The sequence below is a fragment of the Cloeon dipterum genome, chromosome 3, assembly GCF_949628265.1.
Source record: "Cloeon dipterum chromosome 3, ieCloDipt1.1, whole genome shotgun sequence".
NCBI lineage: Eukaryota > Metazoa > Arthropoda > Insecta > Ephemeroptera > Baetidae > Cloeon > Cloeon dipterum.
In genome coordinates this window covers 11,881,072-11,900,144 of record NC_088788.1, presented here as the reverse complement: position 1 = coordinate 11,900,144, position 19,073 = coordinate 11,881,072, and the positions used below count along the sequence as shown (strand labels likewise).

At 40.7% G+C, this 19,073-nt stretch overlaps 5 protein-coding genes across 9 annotated transcripts; 2 read left to right on the top strand and 3 right to left on the bottom strand.

Moving 5' to 3' along the window:
- Positions 1-297: 297 nt before the first annotated feature.
- Positions 298-5,631, bottom strand: LManII (Lysosomal alpha-mannosidase II). The gene is made up of 9 exons (XM_065484909.1): positions 5,476-5,631; positions 4,850-5,188; positions 3,712-4,089; positions 3,515-3,648; positions 2,984-3,394; positions 2,353-2,758; positions 1,968-2,302; positions 1,084-1,570; positions 298-727 (listed from the first exon to the last, which is right to left on the bottom strand). Exons 1-9 carry the CDS (start codon positions 5,539-5,541, stop codon positions 356-358), a joined length of 2,928 nt encoding a protein of 975 aa, XP_065340981.1. The 5' UTR covers positions 5,542-5,631; the 3' UTR covers positions 298-355.
- Positions 5,632-6,906: 1,275 nt separating this feature from the next.
- On the bottom strand, positions 6,907-18,937 carry mtTFB2 (mitochondrial transcription factor B2). Of its 2 annotated transcripts, none has more exons than XM_065484918.1 (8): positions 18,829-18,937; positions 18,401-18,647; positions 18,023-18,343; positions 17,436-17,575; positions 17,217-17,378; positions 17,009-17,160; positions 16,726-16,952; positions 6,907-7,856 (listed from the first exon to the last, which is right to left on the bottom strand). In XM_065484918.1, exons 1-8 carry the CDS (start codon positions 18,835-18,837, stop codon positions 7,804-7,806), a joined length of 1,311 nt encoding a protein of 436 aa, XP_065340990.1. In that variant the 5' UTR covers positions 18,838-18,937; the 3' UTR covers positions 6,907-7,803. The 2 variants fall into 2 exon arrangements, with proteins under 2 accessions (XP_065340990.1, XP_065340989.1); XM_065484917.1 differs by lacking the exon at positions 6,907-7,856 and adding an exon at positions 14,647-14,803.
- On the top strand, positions 6,935-10,410 carry LOC135940145 (L-asparaginase 1). The gene is made up of 8 exons (XM_065484914.1): positions 6,935-7,106; positions 8,020-8,140; positions 8,196-8,307; positions 8,367-8,703; positions 8,802-9,286; positions 9,630-9,970; positions 10,034-10,133; positions 10,195-10,410. The coding sequence occupies exons 1-8, from the start codon at positions 6,935-6,937 to the stop codon at positions 10,345-10,347; spliced, it is 1,821 nt and encodes a 606-aa protein (XP_065340986.1). The 3' UTR covers positions 10,348-10,410.
- On the bottom strand, positions 11,525-12,674 carry LOC135940152 (uncharacterized). Its single transcript, XM_065484929.1, has 3 exons — positions 12,114-12,674; positions 11,960-12,056; positions 11,525-11,899 (listed from the first exon to the last, which is right to left on the bottom strand). Exons 1-3 carry the CDS (start codon positions 12,215-12,217, stop codon positions 11,702-11,704), a joined length of 399 nt encoding a protein of 132 aa, XP_065341001.1. The 5' UTR covers positions 12,218-12,674; the 3' UTR covers positions 11,525-11,701.
- LOC135940149 (uncharacterized) lies at positions 14,277-15,811 on the top strand. Of its 4 annotated transcripts, none has more exons than XM_065484925.1 (6): positions 14,277-14,425; positions 14,480-14,574; positions 14,927-15,032; positions 15,087-15,255; positions 15,313-15,502; positions 15,560-15,811. In XM_065484925.1, the coding sequence occupies exons 1-6, from the start codon at positions 14,423-14,425 to the stop codon at positions 15,720-15,722; spliced, it is 726 nt and encodes a 241-aa protein (XP_065340997.1). In that variant the 5' UTR covers positions 14,277-14,422; the 3' UTR covers positions 15,723-15,811. The 4 variants fall into 4 exon arrangements, with proteins under 4 accessions (XP_065340997.1, XP_065340995.1, XP_065340998.1 ...); XM_065484923.1 differs by having other exon boundaries at positions 14,286-14,425; positions 14,918-15,032; XM_065484926.1 differs by having other exon boundaries at positions 14,288-14,425; positions 15,090-15,255.
- Positions 18,938-19,073: the final 136 nt, after the last annotated feature.

The window sequence follows — 19,073 nt, the reverse complement described above, 5'->3', positions numbered from 1 at the left end:
GATGTTCAGATCTCACGAGCATCTCTTTTTATATACTTACAAAACTAAACAAATATCGTAGAAAACTATGTAGGAATTTGCCTGACTGATTCATGCACTCAGACGGTAAAAAGAGTTCAGCAAGCTATTTTAGAGGGGTTTCACTTTTCATTGTTTAATCCAACGCGAAAAAAGATAAAGATCGGTTATAAATATTTCAATTCAAACTTTTCAATCCATGGTTCCAATTCTCTTCAAATTTTAATCTGTATCTTTGCCTGTCGAATTTAATTGAATTTCTGTAATGAAAGATTTAGATTTTTATTTTTTAATTTTATTTAAACTGAAAATTGTTGATGATAACATTTTAACTTTATTAAACCTTTTTCGCAGTGACGTCAATGATGAAGGTTCTGATTTGCATGGGGGTGAGGGTAACATTGAAATCGTCATCGAGGCCTCCAGCCAAGGTGTTGCTGTCCAGGCCGATTTCGTTGGAGTCGATTTCCCACTCCATTCTCTTAACGTCGCTGAGCCAGCGATTGGCACCCAAACTTGTTTCTCTCGCGGCGGTCACGTTGAATCCAGAGAACAAACTTTTTAGCGAGACAGTAACAGGCTTGGAGAGCACTTCATCGTCATCTCGATTTTGCAGGTGCTCGAGGCGGAGAAGCAGCGAGCGGCCCTTCCACGGTTCCAGAGTTAGCAGGTTGACGTTGGGAGGCAAAGCTGCGGACAGCCCAGACCACTGCAAGCAGAAAAGAAGGCAGTTTGATGCTGATTATTTTCGTTCCAGAAAATTTGCAATGTTAACTTAAATACTTTTAAAATAATATTTTTTTATTATAATTAAATTTTCATTTAAAAAAATTTAAGTGGATTTTTTATGAATTCATAGGAATAACAAAATTGGATATAATCACATCACATAAAAAATTAAAATTAATAAAAAATTAAGATTTCTAACGCATTCTTAGGCTTTGTTTTTAACGTCATATATTTACACATTTAAAAAATACGAAAATGTAATGATTTGAAGCAAACAGTTTTGCGAAATTGCCATTATTTGAATCAACACAATTCACTGTGTCAGAGATTACTCACCGATGTTTTGTACGCCTTGGCAAACTGCTTCGCCGTCAAATCAGTCGGGGCAAAGAGCAGCCAGGGTCGAAGTACATTGTGCTGCTGAGCCAGTCGGCGCTGTTCAGCTTTGAGACTCCTCGAGCCGAGCTTCACGATATGGCGACCGCGGGCGACCAAACCTTCGCCAAACGCGGTCTCGTTGAGGGCTTCGCTCACCCCGAAAGCATCGTCCTTCAGCAGACGCCTGTGCACCATCAGCTCGAGTTCTCCGTCACGAAGACTGGACGCACCCTGAGCGCGGTCGGGGAAAACGGCCAACATCTGATCTCCACTCGCCAAAAGGGCAGCAGTCGTGACGGGGTAGTAGTTGCCCGCGATCGGCTCGGTCAGATTTTCCCGCCGCTTGCGAGTCATCATTTCCCTGCCGTTGGAGTCGGTGTAAAAGATTCCGTCCGTTTTCCAGTCGATGGCCAGCCTGCTCACCACCTCTTTGCCTTTGCCATCCCTGCGGGGAAAAAGTTATTTTTGTTAAACGCAGTAAAAACAATTGTGATTCTAAATGCTCAATTTTTTTAACAAAAAGCTTATAAATCATTCTTAAGCGGTCTACGACACGTTTTAGAACCTCTCACGCGAACGGGCAAAATTGCAATATTAATTTCAGTTGATCAATTTTAAAACTATACTCAATAGTGATTTTGACGTTGCTAACTGTTGATATAACCTAAATGTTTTCTCATTTACATTCATATGCATTGCTAAAATTTTTTGAGCAAATATACTAAACTGCATTTAAAATTTATTACATTCCATCAACAATAAAAATAACTTGAAAATTTATTTTTAGGTGCTATTCCTGATTTTTTTATTTTAATAAAGAGAGAACTTGATAGCAAACTCACTCAATCGGGATTGGTCCCACGAGCCACTCGAGCTCAAGGTGCTGGGGGTCATCCTCATAAAGCCGAACGACCTGGCTGACCCAAGGGCTAAAGGTCTGTTGCAGTTCCTGGACGATGGGGCCCTTGTAGGAGACAGTTTTGGCCTGCTTGGCAACCTTTGTTGCATCTCCCGCCGGACGGAAAATGTAGGCGCCTGATGAGCGGTTCTTCGCCTCTTCGTTGTCGCCGACGGCACCCTCGTAGAAGTAGAATGATTGATCGATTGTTTGCTGAGCGCCGTCAACAACGATTTCAGACAAGTCTCCGGTTATCTCGTTGACAGAAACCTCCATGAACTACAGAGTAAAAAAGTTATTTTTGTTTATTGAAGATCAGAAACGTATACCTTATTTTTCAATGTAAGCCTCTCAGGACCTTTCTCAGCGTAGGCGAGCATGGATTTTCCAGCCAATTTCTGAACGTAGAAGGTGGTATAGCCCAGAGGTGGAAGTTTTTCAGCAATGAACACCAGCTCTTGCTTTGCAGGGCTCACTCTGCCCGGCAGCCGCAGCATTGGCTCCGGCAGAGGAACCATCTGGGCCTTGACCTCAACACCAATCGTATCGAAAACCTTGTAGGAAGACATGGTGACCGGAATTCGGACATGGTGGGACACAGAGCGGGACAGAGGGTTGAAGACGAGCACCACAAACTGGTCAGAGGACTCTGTGGTTGCACACTGGCTGATGTTCAACTGGGTGCACGACTCAAAGTCCAGTGTGGGCTGCGTAGAGTTAATAGTCAACAATTTTCTGCAAGAACAAAATTATTTTTTTCCAAATAGAGAATAATGGAAAAATAAGACGTTTAAAATAATTTCATTATAACAGATTTAAACCAAACAATTATTAATTCTTTTCAATTTATGTTCTTGAAAAAAAGCTAGAGCTTCAGACAAAAATTGGCGCTCTTGAAAACAGAATTAAAATGTCGGATTTTATCTCAACAAATTAAATTAATAATTAAAATTTCCTTACGTAACTGCAGCTTCAGTTGCAAAATGGCATTCATCAAATCCTCTACTCAAGCGCAGGGCATAATCCTGAGCAACGTGCTGCTGTTCCGTGCCCGTGATTGCGTCGTGGTGCTGCATCATCGCGACCGCCTCCCTCATTGCGGTCAGATCGGCCCAGTCCTCAGGTCCAAGCTCTGTCAGAGCGTAGAGCTGTTTGCAGACTTGCAGGAAATTGTTGCCCTGGGCGGCGAAGAACTTCAGAGTTGGTCGGGACGTGAAGTAACCGGTCCAGTACGAGTGCTGATCACTTGGGTAAGGGAAGAAATCGTCGTCTTTGGTGGACCACGTCACGTTTGCAGAGTTCACTGCTTGGAGATAGCACGTGGGGGTAGAGTAGAACAGGTTCAAGTCTGGGTTTTTGGCATTGACGTATCTGCCATGAAATTATTTAAATCAGTTACTTGGAATTGCAATTAAATTCCAGTCGTTCAACTTTAAATAAATAATTCAAGTTTTATTACTGGGAAAATTAAATCGAAACTATACTACTTACTTGATGAGTTTATCCAGGTTTTTGTACCAAGCATTGGCATCCTGGTAATTAAAATCTTCGCCCATGGTCATGATGATGTTGTTTGTCGTGTAGTGAGCAGACTGCTTTTTGGCGTAGTCGACAAACTCTTTGACCTGCGGCGATCAACGTGTTAATTTTCCGCGCAATCAAGAGAGCATTAAATTTGTTTTGGCTACCCTCCTATCCACATTGTAGTCGGGACTGTGTTTGCTGTCGATGAAGGGCTCGTCGCCACACAAAAGATCAAAGCAAAAGCCAGGCGGAGGCGAGTAGTTGTTGAAGAGGACGTGAGTGAACAGCTCAGCCGGCTTGCCGAGATTTTGCGGGCTGCCTTGCCACACCATCTCCGCCGTTTTGTTCTTCAGACGCTGCGTTTTGTCTGCATAATCGAGTCTGCCGAAGAAGAGGCCGTCGAAGCCCATTGTGGCCATTTGGGAGGCCGTTTCGCGCGAGTGGCCGAACGGGTCGATTTGCCAGCCAGCCCGAGGCGCACCGCATGAGCCGAAGGTGTCATTCAGTCTTCTAAATCCCCACGTGAATTGATCGACTGTTGCCTATAAAAATTGTTGTCATTTAGATTGGGCAAAACTAAAATAAAATAAAATTAAGAGCGAAGTTTATAATTAAAAAATTTAAAACGTGGTCATTGTGATGAAGATGTGAATTCTTTTAAGGTGGAAAGGAATATAAATTCCTATAATCTAGTGGCCGCCACCTGATGGCGCTCTTGCGCACGGCTAGTTTTGTGTTTGCACGCTCACTGAAAAAAGTTAACTCTTCACAGGACGACGAAAGTCAGTGCCTCTCGCACTCTAGTAAATAATGCAAATAATACATGTATTACCAGCCCGTTGGCTCGCATTGTTGAGGCATTCTCAGGAGTGTCAAAGCAATGGGAGATATTTGAGCAGTTTTGGGATCTAATACTGGCTGCTCAATGTCAGAGATTGCTAAAAGTTGTTAGTTTAGTGACTCGAAATGCTCAAATAGCTCAACGGGCTGGAAGGCGCCCCGGCGCCGACTCGCTACTATGATACTTGCTGGTTTGCACACCTTTCCAGCGGCTTTAAATGGACAAATGTCTGGCGTTTCAATCAAGTACCCATTATGTAAGAATGGCACATTATATTAATTGCTATGCAAGCCAATTGAGAATTTACCATAAGGTTTACCTCGACAAAAAATGAAAATAAAAAAATGCCTGAATTTTGCTTATTGTGCGAGTTGAAAGTAGCCATATTGGCCATTGTAAAATGAGTAGAAAGGAAAATAAATAATTTTGAAGCCTGCACTACTTTTTTGATAAATTAATACCTGATAGTGCGTGACAGCCTCGTCGTTCATGACCCATCCACCTCCAAGCAGCTCAAGCTGTCCGTTCGAGACGAGCTGCTTGACCTGGTGGCGCATGTGGTCGTTTTGCTCTTGCCACCACTGCCAAAAGAAGGCTGTCTCGACCTGGACAAACCGCTTCGCAGGGTCGTGCAGCAACTGTGAGACCACGGTGTCCAGAATGTACTGGACGCCGGCATTTTGAATCCCCTGTCTGCTGCCGTAGTAGTACTGGTCGACGGTTTTCAGCCAGCCTACGTCATCGTGCGAGTGCGGAACAATGTGCACGTTCAGCACACCGTCCTTCCAATTCTTGCAGGACTGGTGGCAGAAAAAATTAATTTTTAAATGATGGTTTTAGAGCTTCTCGATTTCGAGTAGCAACAGCAACTGGAAAGTTTTAATCTTGCTTTTCATCTTTGACCTTTACTCGCTGACACTTTCAGTGGCGTTTTATGTGAAATTAGCAGAAAAACTTAACAATTTATGATTTCAATAGAATTATTCAAAATTTTCGTGCTTATTGATTAATAAGTAAACTTATTATGCTGCTGCTTCTAGAAATGAGAAAAATCACCAGTAATTAACACGAAAACCAATTAACTTACGGCGCAACTGAGGTCTCCAATCGCCCCTTGGAAAACGGCCAGGCAGGCCGCGATCACCAGCCACATTTTCTGCGCCGACACTGACTGGCTGACGCGACTGAAAGGACTGTTTGATAGAGTGAGATTTTAGCCGGCGATGATTTATATCAAGAGTGCTTTGGATCGAGTAGTATTTTTCTCCAACGAAGCATTCCGTTTGCCCCTCCCTAATCGCCTCTTGAATAAATTGTATAACTGGAAGGAGCTACGTAATAGCCGCAGCTAATAGGAGAAAAATATTTCTTGGACAAGATATTTTCAATAATATTAAGGCTGTGAACACATCACATTCATTGAAAAAAATTTGATAAAAAATGTAAATAATTTAATATTACGTTGATTAACAATTAAGACACTTCTACAAAACCAAATATTTCCAAAAAATATCAAAGTATTTTCTATTTACTTTCTTCTTTCTTTTCAATATTCATTAAAAGTATTAATTTTTGGGCCTGTCTCTCCTATATTGGCTTGAATCCTATTTTGGCTGTCTAAACGAGGAGGAAAGTCGCCGACGGTCAATAACTTATTCGCTGTTAGCATCTCGTGCCCTCTAAAACAAACAAAACGTCCGCGCACAACAAACAATCGAAAAACACCTGACGCACGTCTCAACAGCAACAAAATCGCGTTTAGAAAGCAACACGGGTCGTAGATGGAACGCAAATCAAATTAGAGTCACTTTGCACACACAGATGAGTTAACGCGACGCACAGAGGCAAATTTTCTTGCGTCTCATTATGCTAATTTAAGCTTGGCGTTAATTCAGAAAAATTTTGAAACTTTATAACCAGCATGATTTTGCGCTAAGTAAACATGGAGGTTTTTGCTTAATCGGAAAAATACTTTTATGGGATAAAATAATGATGATGAAAGAAAAATCTGATCTTTTGCGTCGAACCTCAAGAGCCACTATAAAATGTCGCAAGAAAAAAGCGGATGGGTGTCCGGGATAAAAGTCACGTCGACTCTGACTAAATAAGTCTCTGTTAACCCCGCAGGAGGGTGGAGTAATTTTTTTTCTTGTTATCTTTTATGACAAGACTTATGATGGAAAGCAAAATCAGAAATATAATTATGAATATGGGGCTGAAAATTTTAAATTATTAATTGATAAATATCAACCGTGAAATCAATTTTAACGCCCCTTTATCTTACTTTATTTATATTTAAAATTTTCGTAAAATATAAACTCAACAGATTTTATTAAGAGTAATGATTTTTTCTGAAAATTAAATTTGAATTTTGGCTGAATTCCAAATTTCGACGGCGGAAGAGATCTTCGAGTATTGACTCACTCAATCATCGGTGCAGCTCCACCGCCACTTGTTTTCCCAACACGCCAAGAGAAGAGAGACTTCATAATCAGTAGAGCGCGCGGTCCGTTCATCATTTCTGGTTTACCCGTGCCACTGAAGGGATGGCTACTCGTGCTAGGCAGGCGGCCGGAAAGGCCTCTGAGATTCCCAGCGCTTGCATTTCTCGGATTTCCAGACGCACATTCAGCTTTTCTTTTGATCCCTGCACCGAGAGTAGGGTTCTCGTTTTGTACACCGGTGGTACGATTGGAATGGTTCGAAACGGCAATGGAGGTGAGTTTTTATTTAGATTAGTTCAAATATAGGGAGATTATTTATGTTTGAAAGATCTTCTCAAATCATTTTTTAGAGGTTCGCAACTGGGATTAAAAAAAAATTAAACCAAAATTTTCTTCAATTCAATCTATTAATTTAAAAACATATATTCAGGTATAGTTAGAGTTTATGGTTTATCTGTAAAAGTATGAATCGTAGGTACATCATCAAACTGCCAGAATTTGCTAAATATTTTACTTCCAGAAATTAACAGACAAAATAATTAGTGAGATTGAGAATTATTGAACGTACAAAATTTAACAGCACAAGACAAATCTTATTACTTTCTCGCTTTTTCATTTTAATAACAAAACCAGAAGAGAATTATATGGAATTATCCGTCATATCGATTCAGGAAATATCATCGGGATATCAATCAAAACAATATAGTGCATTTACGGCGTTTACGGAACAATAATATAGCGCGTCAGTGTTTGATTCTTGAACTTTGCAGTAATAGTGATTGCAAATGCAATTAGAAAGTCGAACATATTACATTTTAATAGTATTGACAATTTATGGCACGCCGACCTTTTGATAGCTCTTGATCTAGCCAAGGAAGAGACTTGTAGTATTGTGTACCATTTAAAGGCGTAGTTTAATCGAGTTCCGCGTCTTCAAAAAATTAGAGAGACGGAAAGTGCCCTTACCTTAGTCAACTATAGTGGCAACCGTTGAGATATATCTTTTTCTGCATCGATTTGCCTTCTGGAACATAAAAGTATTTTAATGAATTCTTCAACTTTTGTTCTGGAATGAATATTTGTTAAACTAAATTTACTAAACAAAATTAAGGCCATAGAGTATATTTGTCGCAGGCAAATAATTTACAAGTCCAGATGTTCATTGATGCTAAACTGTTTTCAAACAGCATTAGCACCAACGGCAAATGCACTCGTGCACTCACTGCGCCGCTACCCTGATCTACACGATGAGTCGTACGCACAAGCAAAGTTCAAATCTGATGCTACCGATGCCCCTCTGGCGCTACCGTAAGAAAAGACCTTGACCTCTATTTTTTGTTAACTTATTCAACACCAAAATTAGACACATCGAAGGAAAGCGACGGGTCATCTACTCCATCCTGGAGTACGATCCTTTGCTGGACTCCAGCAACATGACCATGGAAGACTGGAGCAAAATGGCCGAGGACATCAAGGTATAGTGAAGTATTTTGACGCCTTATTTAAAACAATTTTAAAAGTCTTGCATCACCAGCGATTTTACACCCTTTTCGACGGCTTTGTCGTCCTCCACGGCACGGACACACTCGCCTTTTCCGCGTCAGCGTTGTCCTTCATGCTGGAAAATCTGTCCAAGCCGGTGATCATCACTGGGTCGCAAATTCCAATGGTTGATGCACGGAGCGACGGCAAAAGCAATTTTCTCTCCGCACTGGTTCTGGCTGGTAACTGCGAGATTCCCGAAGTCACCGTTTTCTTTGGAGACGTTCTGCTCAGAGGAAACAGGACTGTCAAGGCCAGTGTCGGTTCACTGAGGGCTTTCGCCTCGCCCAACTGCAGACCCCTGGCCACCGTTGGAGTTAAAATTGAAGGTGAGTAATTTTTCAGGAAAAAATAATTTTTTCACGTACAGGAATTTGATTTGAATTCTGAAGACAAATTTATTAATAATTTCTAAAATTTAATGCAGTTGATTTCAAAATCATCATCCGTCCTGCGAGGATTGACAGCTTCTCGGTGCACTCGACCCTAAACAGAAACGTCGGTTTGCTTCGCCTCTTCCCCGGCATCACAACCCAGATGGTCCGCGCATTCCTGCAGCCCCCCCTGGAGGGCGCCGTCCTGCAGTCCTTCGGCGCCGGAAACGTCCCTTCCAATCGAGAAGACCTGCTCAGCGAATTCAAAGCCGCCACCTCTCGCGGCGTGGTGCTGGTCAACTGCACGCAGTGCCAGCAGGGACTTGTCATGAACGTCTATGAGACGGGAAAGGCACTCACTGAGGTCGGGGTCACCAACGGATCGGATATGACCCCCGAGGCGGCGCTGACCAAGTTGGCCTACGTCCTGTCAAAGAGCGAGTGGGACATCGGCACCAAGCGCCAAATGATGCAGAGCTGTCTCAGAGGAGAACTGACAGTGCCCAAAGCAAATAATTACAACGGGAACCATGCAAAAGTAAGCAATATTTCATTTTCATCTATCAAATCCAATTTTTTCTGAGCTTTCTTTCGGTTCTTGGGTACAAAATGAGTAACACCAACGCATTTCGAGCTTCACTTAAATACGTCTTTTCCCCCACAAACCATCTAAATTGGCTTTTAAAGCCCTCAAGACATTCCCAGTTGAATTAGAGTTTTTGTAAATGGCTTGAAAAACTATTAAAACTAAAAAATATTGAAAATTAAGGAACTATTTCCATGAAAAATAATCACTAACCAAAAATTGTCCGCTCTCTAAGTGTGATACAAATCTTCATATTTTATTTCCTTTTTTAATGAAATTTTGGAATAATGCACAGCAGGAGGACGAGATCGATAGTGAATTAATGGCAGCCCGACTGTGCGCGGCCGTGGCCAGCAAGGACGTCGCCAGGGTCGAGGAGCTGCTGGAGAGTGGCGCTGAAATCAACAGCGCGACGCTCGGCGACAGACGCACGGCGCTGCACGTGGCGAATGCCGAGGGCGACGCCGGCATCGTGCGACACCTTCTGCTGGCAGGAGCGTCGCTGGACGTGCTGGACAGACACGGCCGGTCACCCCTGATGGACGCGGTCGCCTTCGACCACCACGAAACTATCTCGGTGATGCGCTCGTTCGGCGCCTCGCTGCAGTCCGGCCACTACGGCACCGAAATTTGCGAGTGCGATTTAATTGGAAGAGCTAATAGAATGGAAACAAAATGTGTGTTTGTTTTAAACTTCAGGGCAGCTGCCAGGGGTGACGTGGTGAGACTCAAGTCATACAAACTGGCCGGTGCAGACCTCTCGCAAACGGACCCGAGCGGAAGGACACCTCTCCACTTGGTAAATTTAATTTTTTATATTTGGTGAATGACATTTATAATTGTGTTTTTGCATCCGATAGGCTGCACTCTTTGCTCGTTTGCAGTGCGTTTCGCTGCTGCTAGAGGCTAAGGTTACGCACGACCCAATGGACGCTTTGGGCGACACACCGTCGGACCTGGCAGCACGAAGAAATTATGGAGCCGTCCTTACCATGATAGAAGGAGCCGAGTGATCAAGTGAAATATCCAAAGACTTATTAACACGGTGTCAAAATTTTGTGTATTTTTATTAGAGGTTACAAAGAGAACAAGAAAAACACAATAAAGTTTATTAAGTTTATGGCCATTGGTTTAATAAATTAAGTTAACAAACAATGTCAAAGGGGAAGAGTGACATTCCAGATATTTCCAACGTAGTGTTGGCCCGGCATTGGCGTCGGTGCATGGTTCATTAAAGCTGCGGCAGCGGCGATACCAGCAGCAATGATAATGCCCCGCAAGTTAAATTGAATCGCTGGAGAACCATCAGTGGTGTTGCCTGGCATCGTTACAAATGGCAGATTGATTCCTAGGCCCAGCTTTAAAATTGGTGAGACAAAAATCACTTAAATAGTTTAGCGGGATAAATGAATTAACTCACAGACACATCGCCCAGACCTCGATGCGAGAATCCAAAAGCTGATCTTGGCATGCGTTTTCTGCCCTGAGGTCTGAAAGGAGTAAAATATTTTCTAAAGCATCATTAATGCTCGAAAATTAACCAGAAGCTGTGTTGAATCTTTTAATAAACAAGGAATTTAAAAAAAATTCTAAAATAGGATTTTCTAGCAACCTCTCCATATTTATCGAAACAGGATATGGATGACAGAAATCTACAAGAAAATTGATCAAACGTTCTCGTACTTTGCAGCAGCTATTTTAGCCTCTTGAGCCTCATCAGAAATGACGAACTCCAAAACAAAACAGCTGCTGTCCAATAAGAGAACAAAAATGAAATAAAATTTTCTAATTTTGCTTCTATTGGGTAAAGTCAAGGAGCCATAAGTTTGTTAAAGAAGCAATAATTATTGGTAAGAGATTTACCTGCCATAAACCACAAGGGCCCAAACGAGGAGCGCAAAGATGAGTGGAGCTGCAAGCCTCATGCCTTCACCACTACGGCAGAAACAAGAGTGCGAGCTCTTTCCTTCTGACGAGGAAGCGAACGTCAAGCACAATGACAATCATTTCGGCGTCGATTGTCCATGTGCATTTTGTGTCAATCGCTATTAGTGCGACTGGAGCGTGTGACGCTTTAAATGCGTCAATCGCAAACCGTGTCTGGTGAAAATTGCATTCGCTTCTAAACCATTTGCAAATTTTCTCGATAACTGAATGCATGGGTTTTGGCACAATTAAAATACCATAAGATTATGTAAATAAATAATTTAATTTAATGAGCATAACCTTACATTAAATTAACAATTCCTAGAAACATCAGCTATGTATTAATATGAGCACGATAAATATTAGTAGCTATGTTACAAGAGGTATTTCGCATATTTTGATTAATAAATTATCATTATAAATGGAACTGGCAGGAAAATATCAGTGCTTGTAGATTTTCAGTCCAGATGAGGGAGTGCTGTCGTAATTTGAGGTGACGAAGCTCATGAAGGAAGATATGGCGCTGAGACTGGCAGCCACCGCCAATCCCTTCAGATTAATGTCCACAGAAGACTTGCCGTCGCCTTGTCTTCTTCTCAGAGGCAACTTCACGAATGGCACACTGAATGAAAAATCAACCTAAAAGATGGTAAAAATAGTTAGAAATTCAACGACTTGGTTAAAAATGAGAGGAAAAACCTTTAAGTCGTCTCCTTCCCCGTTTTGGAACTTAATGAAGCGATCGGCGCCAAAGAGAGAGTATTGTTTCCCATCTCGATGATCCAAGTCTTGCGGTCTACAGATACAGTCGTTACAATTCCGACTGAGGATAAAGCCTCTATGTAAATCCTACCTGCAGGAGACCAGGACTGGAGTGATCAGAACGATGAGACACAAGATGAGAGATGTTCGCTCCATGGTAGCTGCGGTGTGAATTGTGAGTTGCTCAGGCAGCATCTCCTAGTTATTTTAACTCCAAACTCCCCCTTTTCAGGAAACTCATGAGTCCGGTTGCAATTAGCAATTGCACAATTTTCGACAGTCCGGACGTAGGAAGAAAGAAAGGATGTTCCGGAGAGTGTCGTCTGCAGTCTACTTCTAATAATAGCACGCGGCGGTGCTTTAAGGTAGGAAGTTTGCGTGATATGCCGCGCCGTCGAGTAAAAGTATGGTGCTCATCTCACGAGAGAAGCGGAATAAGTATTCTTGAATTCCACAACATTGACACGAAAATATTGACGCAACAGTTGTTTGTGCGCATTTCGCCGCCAGTCGAACCTGAACGACTTTAAGCACATTAACAAAAACGAAACAATACAAGTAAAGTAAAATAAGTGGACTGTTTTACAACATTTTAAGAGAAATCCGTCGGTGAAGTAAATAAAAAAACTTTATTTTTGCTTACATATGAAATTCGAACCCAAGTTTCAGCGGCTAGATTTCATAAATGAAAGTTGACACCTGGAGCGCGGATTTATTTTCTACTAGACAACAAAAACTGATAGACTGAGGCGCATCAAAATATACTCTTTATCAGCGAGCAATTGTAAAAAAAATTGTGTGCTGCATTAATTTATTAACCTTTAGTGCGTGGCTCATGCCCACGTCAACTCATTATTTCGTTTCGCGCGTTTATGCTTGTTATTTTTGCTTTTGCTCATGTGATTGCAATGATGAAGCATTTATTAAACACTGAAAATTGTATCACTAAGGGATCATTTTTAACACAGAGAAAAAATGTTATGAAACAAATCTATCAATTGTTCATTTTTGGATTTGCAAAATGAAATATGCGCACATTAGTTAAGTCGATTAAATTTCCTGCTTTTGTATGTACACCGAAAATTTCTTACATAGTCATATATATCTGGAAGTAAATAATCCAGAAGAATTTACTGACAAAAATAAAAGCTTGGTTTCCTTTTAATCGAATTTGCTTAACTATTTTTAATCAGAATTAACAAACATATTCGCGATTTTCTTGTACCAATTAAAAAATCTGGACTGTTATTGAATGCAAAAAATCACACATCAATCAAATTTACGGTTCAGTGAGGCGAGAGATTACACTGAAAATAATATTTTTTAAGTATTTTGCTAGTTCTGTTCACCCTTTCTTGCGTGTTATTTAACCATAAAATAATTTATGAATTTAGTACTGCGAGAATAATCAAATACAATAATCTCGGCAAATAGAGTCTACTTTTAAGCAACCATCGTAGTTGAACGAAAATTTGATTCAATATTCGGTTAAAGAACGCCACTCAATAATTTAAATTTTATAAAAACGATTTCTCTTTCATATACTTCAAAGCTCCATAATTTGCTATATTATTTTTTATTAAAAAATTAATAGGTTTGAATCGTGCTTAAGTGCACAAATTCATTGAGCATGTTCCTTTTTTGCATGTATTATATATAAAGTACTAACTTACTATAAATATGAAATATAGCAAAAATATAGCTTGCAAACTGAAGATAAACAGAACTTTAATGTTAGCTTACTTATAACTATGTAGCTTTAGAGTTGACAGTTAAGTTTTAATTAAAATACAAGCATCAGCAATAATCAAGAAAACCTCTTAAAACAAATCTGAAACTTCTTTATATTAACAGGCCAAAGACTAGTGCAAATATTTTCCTCTCAATCTAACGAGACACGCTAAAATTAGAAATTGATTGCATCACTTCTCATTTTCCGCCAGACTTTGATTGAAAAGTCCTATCATTAGAGCAATTAAGCGTTTACATCAACAAAATATTGCAGCCGGAATCAGCAGAGCATCAAAAGGACCGCCTCCTCCGCATCATCGTCATTTGCGCGTTTGTGTAACTCCGTGTGGCTCCAACAATGAGAGTGAAACGAGAGTTTCGGCGCAAGTATGTTCCTGGCGTGTAACCCGTGTTGGCTCGGTGTGCGATAACCACGAGAAGAGCAGCGCTTGTCTCTTCGCAAGTAAAGACAATGCAGGCGAAGAATGGAAGGAACGCTTCGTCCGTGTCAACAATGCGTGTGGCGCGGGCAATTTGCGCGAGTGACACAATGCAGCTTTGTGCGGAGCGCATGCATGCGTGCCCGGCGAAAGTGACGACACACTATAAAGACGGCGCCTGCCAAGCTACATCATTCATTCGGGGTTCTATCTCAGCATCTCCAGCATCATGGTAAGCACTGCTATTGGGATTCGCAGTGCACCGCTTTACTCACGGACTTCAAAGGTGTTTCAGAAGCAAGCAGTGGTTTTGGCCGTAGGTTTGGTGGTGGTGCTCGGCGCGGCGGCCGCACACCCAGGCAAGAACGAGCCTGCTCACGGGTAAGACTTGGATATTTTGCGTGTTGGGTATAATATTGTAAATTATTTAGATTTTAATTGAAAATCTGATGATTTTGATTTCAAGTTTCAATGTTTTCAAGATAAATTTATTACTTTTCACACATAAAAGTATTTTTATCTCTATAAAAGACGCATCCAGATGTCTTTTAAGTTACGAGTTCTTCACTCAATGAATTCATCCTCTCCGACCTTCCGTGGATTACAGAACCTAGAATCAAACATTTCAATTCTTCAATCACAATGAACAAAAAAATCTAACGTCAGTTAGTCTGAATTAATTTCAAGTGCACCGTTCCTCGAGAATAACGCTAAATCGTGTTAGAAAATCCAGGCAAACCCTCCTTCCCAGTGCCAAGGAACTGCAGGCCAAGGATAAAGACCAAGATGCTTCAGGTGCCAGTCCCCGCTTTGGCTTCCTCTCCAACTCAATTTACCCCGTAAGAAGACCTTTGATCAAACGCAAACTTGGTTTTCTACCAACGCTTTCCTAGCAGGGCACGTATAGCACCGGCACCGGCCAGTACGGAGCCACCTCTCCCCTGAAACTCGACCTGGGTGGACTTCTGGTCGGCGGTGCCATCGGTCTGGGCCTTATCTTCCTGGTGCCCAAACTGTTGTTCCCCAACACCGGACGAGACTGCTACAACTACCAAGCCAGGAGTGAGTTTTGAGGAGCAGCGGCAGAGGGGAAAAAATCTGAATTTCGATCATTTTCAGGCACTGACGCAGAACCTGACAGCGCGGCCGTGGCTTTCCTCAGCAAACTGAACGACGCTCTCGCCACCAACCACATTGACGCTGCGAGCTGCGCGCAAAGGGCTCTCTGCTCTTTCGTGCAGAAGGCCAGCGTGAAGGTTAAGGAAGGTGCCGCCTCTGACTACGAAAAGGTCATCAGCGACATCACCAGGTAAAGATTTTTATGACTGTCGCAAAGAGAGGAATTTGAATTTTTATCTGCTTCCAGCCAAGCCACGTCCGAGAACATTTTCAACTCGTCCGAGTACCAGCGGGCATTGGAAGTCGGACGTTCGAACGGAGACTGTGCAGCTGAATTCAAGAGCTGCAAGTCCGACTCTGACAATTTGATGGGCGCAGTCAAGACTTTCCTCATGTCTGTTATTTTCTAACGGACCTTAGCCGCAGTATTTATATATGTATATTTATTTGCCCAAATGCTCCAATTTTTTATGAAAAATAAACCAACTATGATAACATACTTATCTCGATTTACCTCTCCTTGTTTTCCCTATTTAGAGTAACTGGATTTTGTTAAGTTCTATTTTAAGTTATGAAATTTAGAATCGACCATTTTTACTGAACTTTCTAATTGTTGGGGAATCGTCAAATGAGTACAGAAAAAATTGAGCCAAATTTATAATTATATAAAACCATCTAAAGCTACCCAAACCGTCTAAATTGACTGATAAGTCCATAACCAACTAAATTTTTTGATTCAAAAAATGCTATATATATAATCCAATATCTTTTCCTCAAGAGATAAAGCATTTTATTTTAGATTTTCCAACTCAAAATTGTTTTGTTCTTTATTTAGCCAGATAACTATATTTTTTACGCCAGTAAAAGAATCGATTTTATTACACCTAGACATTTAATTCCTTGATATCAAGAAAGCAAAGAAAGCAACACAAAATATTGGTTTTTAAAATTTCAATGAAAGATTAGCAAGCGTCAGGAAATTCTTTTAACATGGGACTCATTGAAAAGAGAGCTCGAGCTGTATCATCAAGTGGTATAATATTTTAAGATGTAACAAAATTATCTAATGAAACTCCTGACAAATTTTTGATCTTAAATTCACACCTATTGTGTCATTCTAAATATTGCAGATCTCGAAATGTGCAGTTATATTCGTAAAAAATTAAACCTTTTATAAAAAAACATTAGTTTTTCCGCAAAATTCCATATTAAGGGTAAAATACTTTAACTAAAAAAACGATCTAATTGGCTGACAGCTAATGAACTGTCTAAAACAATTATTTTCTTAAAAGAGATGACTATATGATTCGAAATAAGTCTGTCTAAAATTCACAAACCTAGTAATAATTGAATTCATGGAATTGTAGTCTAATTAATAAAACTCCTTCCTCAGTAAAAAAGGGCTGTTCTCACCAACAGGTACGAGCTGCTCCTTTTCACTTGCAGATTCGATGAAATTGAAGTTGCTCTTGAGGAAAGACATTTCCATTGAAGAGTTGAATGAGCAGTAGGGAAATTCAGGCCATTTTATGAATGCCAGGAACAGCCTCAGCAACATATCAGGGCTCAGCTCGCCAATGCAGGTTTTCTCGTCAATTCCAAATTGCTCCAGTCTAGAAACGCATTCCGGGATCCACTTTCTGCTCAGTTTGGTGACAGTTTAGACACGTTTCTCTAAGCTTTACTTAACACTTACTTGAATAGCGTGAACACCTCTGCCTTCCTCGCAAACAAATTGTAGCGCAAGAAGTACCAAAGCTGCTGCTTCTCCAGTGGGCTCAGTTCATAGGAAGGCTTTTTTGGTGTTAGGCGGAGTAGATATAAATATTCCTCGTCATGGGTAAAGAGCTGAGGAATAGTTTTATTTATAAATGTCAGCCAATTCACTGGCAATACTTTGGTACCTTGATTTGTTTATCTCGTTGCTTCGGCTGATAGGGTTTCTCCCAGGGCAAAAATGATTTTCGATCCAACTTCTCCAGCAGTTCAATGTTGTAGAATATTTGCGTGGCAACAGAATGGTACCTATATCTGTAGTAATGCTTTCCAGGTTCTGCGTTCATTCTCTGTAAAATGCTATTTAGTTAAAAACACGATACAGAACAGTACCCAATATTACCTACCAGATAATTGTAAGGGTGGACGATTAAAAAGTACTCAGTCAACCCATACTGAGGAAAGCCTTGGTTGTTTGCCGTCATATACGGCAGAAGGTGTACGAATATGGGATTCGGACAAGCTCCGACAACAACGCTAGTTATTTCTGGAAAAGCAAAACAGATTGTTACATTTAATTTAGAACGTCTTTATTTCTGGTTTCATCTGAAGTAAAAAAAATATGATATAGTATTGTTATGCGAATTTAAGTATTTTTCTTGTAAAAAATGTTACTTCGGAGGGTTTTTATGCAAATATTAGGTTTGATGAGGTGTAGATCCATTGTTTTACATTCCAGTATTTTCAGACACTTTTAGACAATGAAAAACCAGCCATCTATCATATATTATTATTTGTAACTGTCATTACTTTTATGTAAAAAATGATATCAGCAATTCAGCAGACGTATTTAAATATTCCAGTCAGGTATTTTTGGTATTGTTCTTGTCAGGAAATAACAAAGAGTTGCAATACAATACCAGATTTTTAGTTCTAAAAATTATTCTTCAGGATATACAGTCTTATCTAATCAGATGTTTGATTTGCCACATACCTGGTGGCTCGAGTCGCTTTATGCCGTGCATTATGGTGCCCATGTTGTCACTTTTGCTGACTTGGTCAACATAAATAAGCTTTGCCAAACTATTTAAGTCGTGAGGGAAAACATTGACCCGCTGTTTGTTCTTCTTTGCCAGGTCTTGGAGATTTGAGTTCAGGACTGGGTTTGGCTCGTAGAGTCTCAAATTGTTAACTCCTCTTTTCAGCAGCTCGCTTGAAACAAGACCTGGACCAGGAGACATTTCCAAGACTGGTGTGCGATCTATTGAAGACGTAATGTAGGATGCACTGGAAGCAATTCTATCCGCAATTGTATCTGAAAATGGTTTAAGTAAGAAAAATGTTAAAAAGTAAAAAAAATCCAAACTATCACCAGCTGTCGTTGAATCGATGCAGATCAACGTTTCGGGAGGACAACTGTTACAGTTTTTAAAGGTGGATGGAATGCTGTCAGCACTTTTCCTAAAGGGTGACGATTGGAGGTAATCGTTGATCTCATTAACATATTTTGCTTTTTTAGGCACATATTTGCTAGGTTTGGCAAGGGGTTTTGCCGACGTCGAACAATTTCTTGTTAAAATTGCAAGCAGCTGCCTAGTCATTGTAGACGAAATTGATATCTGCAAAGAAAAACTTAGCATCAATGAGAGAATTTTAAGATTATTTAAAATTTTCAAAACAGACAAGTTTAGTGATGCATCTTGTCTCGTATGTACATATCTATTTTTAAATTTAGGAAAAAAAATCGTATCGATGAACAGTTAAAAATAAGCAGGTCCATTTCCATAGTTTCTAACTCACCGTGCTCATTGTGAAGAGACGAAATAACCCTATCAAATTAGTTTTCCTTTCGAGTTGGGGTCTTTTCCATTTTCACACGAGCCAATGTTTTCTTGACGCCGGAGCCTCACACATGTTTTAAAATGTGGGCGGGGTCAAAAATATTATGTGACCAGCGATTGGGCAGTTTGGCCGCGAGAATGCAGGGAGAGCGGGAAAGGAAAAATAGAGAGCGAGAGCAGTGCAGAACCGAAGCTACCGAAAAG

Coding starts and splice junctions, on each gene's coding strand:
- LManII (XM_065484909.1), bottom strand. CDS start 5,541: ATGTGGCTGGTGATCGCGGCCTGCCTGGCCGTTTTCCAAGGGGCGATT. Junction 5,189..5,475: donor TTGGAGACCTCAGTTGCGCC/GTAAGTTAATTG, acceptor TTCTGCCACCAG/TCCTGCAAGAATTGGAAGGA. Junction 3,395..3,514: donor AACCTGGATAAACTCATCAA/GTAAGTAGTATA, acceptor ATTTCATGGCAG/ATACGTCAATGCCAAAAACC.
- LOC135940149 (XM_065484923.1), top strand. Junction 14,575..14,917: donor AAGAACGAGCCTGCTCACGG/GTAAGACTTGGA, acceptor AAATCGTGTTAG/AAAATCCAGGCAAACCCTCC. Junction 15,256..15,312: donor CTACAACTACCAAGCCAGGA/GTGAGTTTTGAG, acceptor GATCATTTTCAG/GCACTGACGCAGAACCTGAC.
- LOC135940152 (XM_065484929.1), bottom strand. CDS start 12,217: ATGCTGCCTGAGCAACTCACAATTCACACCGCAGCTACCATGGAGCGA. Junction 12,057..12,113: donor CCAGTCCTGGTCTCCTGCAG/GTAGGATTTACA, acceptor CTGTATCTGTAG/ACCGCAAGACTTGGATCATC. Junction 11,900..11,959: donor GGGAAGGAGACGACTTAAAG/GTTTTTCCTCTC, acceptor ACCATCTTTTAG/GTTGATTTTTCATTCAGTGT.
- LOC135940145 (XM_065484914.1), top strand. CDS start 6,935: ATGGCTACTCGTGCTAGGCAGGCGGCCGGAAAGGCCTCTGAGATTCCC. Junction 7,107..8,019: donor GGTTCGAAACGGCAATGGAG/GTGAGTTTTTAT, acceptor GTTTTCAAACAG/CATTAGCACCAACGGCAAAT. Junction 8,141..8,195: donor GATGCCCCTCTGGCGCTACC/GTAAGAAAAGAC, acceptor CACCAAAATTAG/ACACATCGAAGGAAAGCGAC.
- mtTFB2 (XM_065484917.1), bottom strand. Junction 17,576..18,022: donor AAAGCGACTCGAGCCACCAG/GTATGTGGCAAA, acceptor TTGCTTTTCCAG/AAATAACTAGCGTTGTTGTC. Junction 14,804..16,725: donor GGAGCAGCTCGTACCTGTTG/GTGAGAACAGCC, acceptor GTTTGATTCTAG/GTTCTGTAATCCACGGAAGG.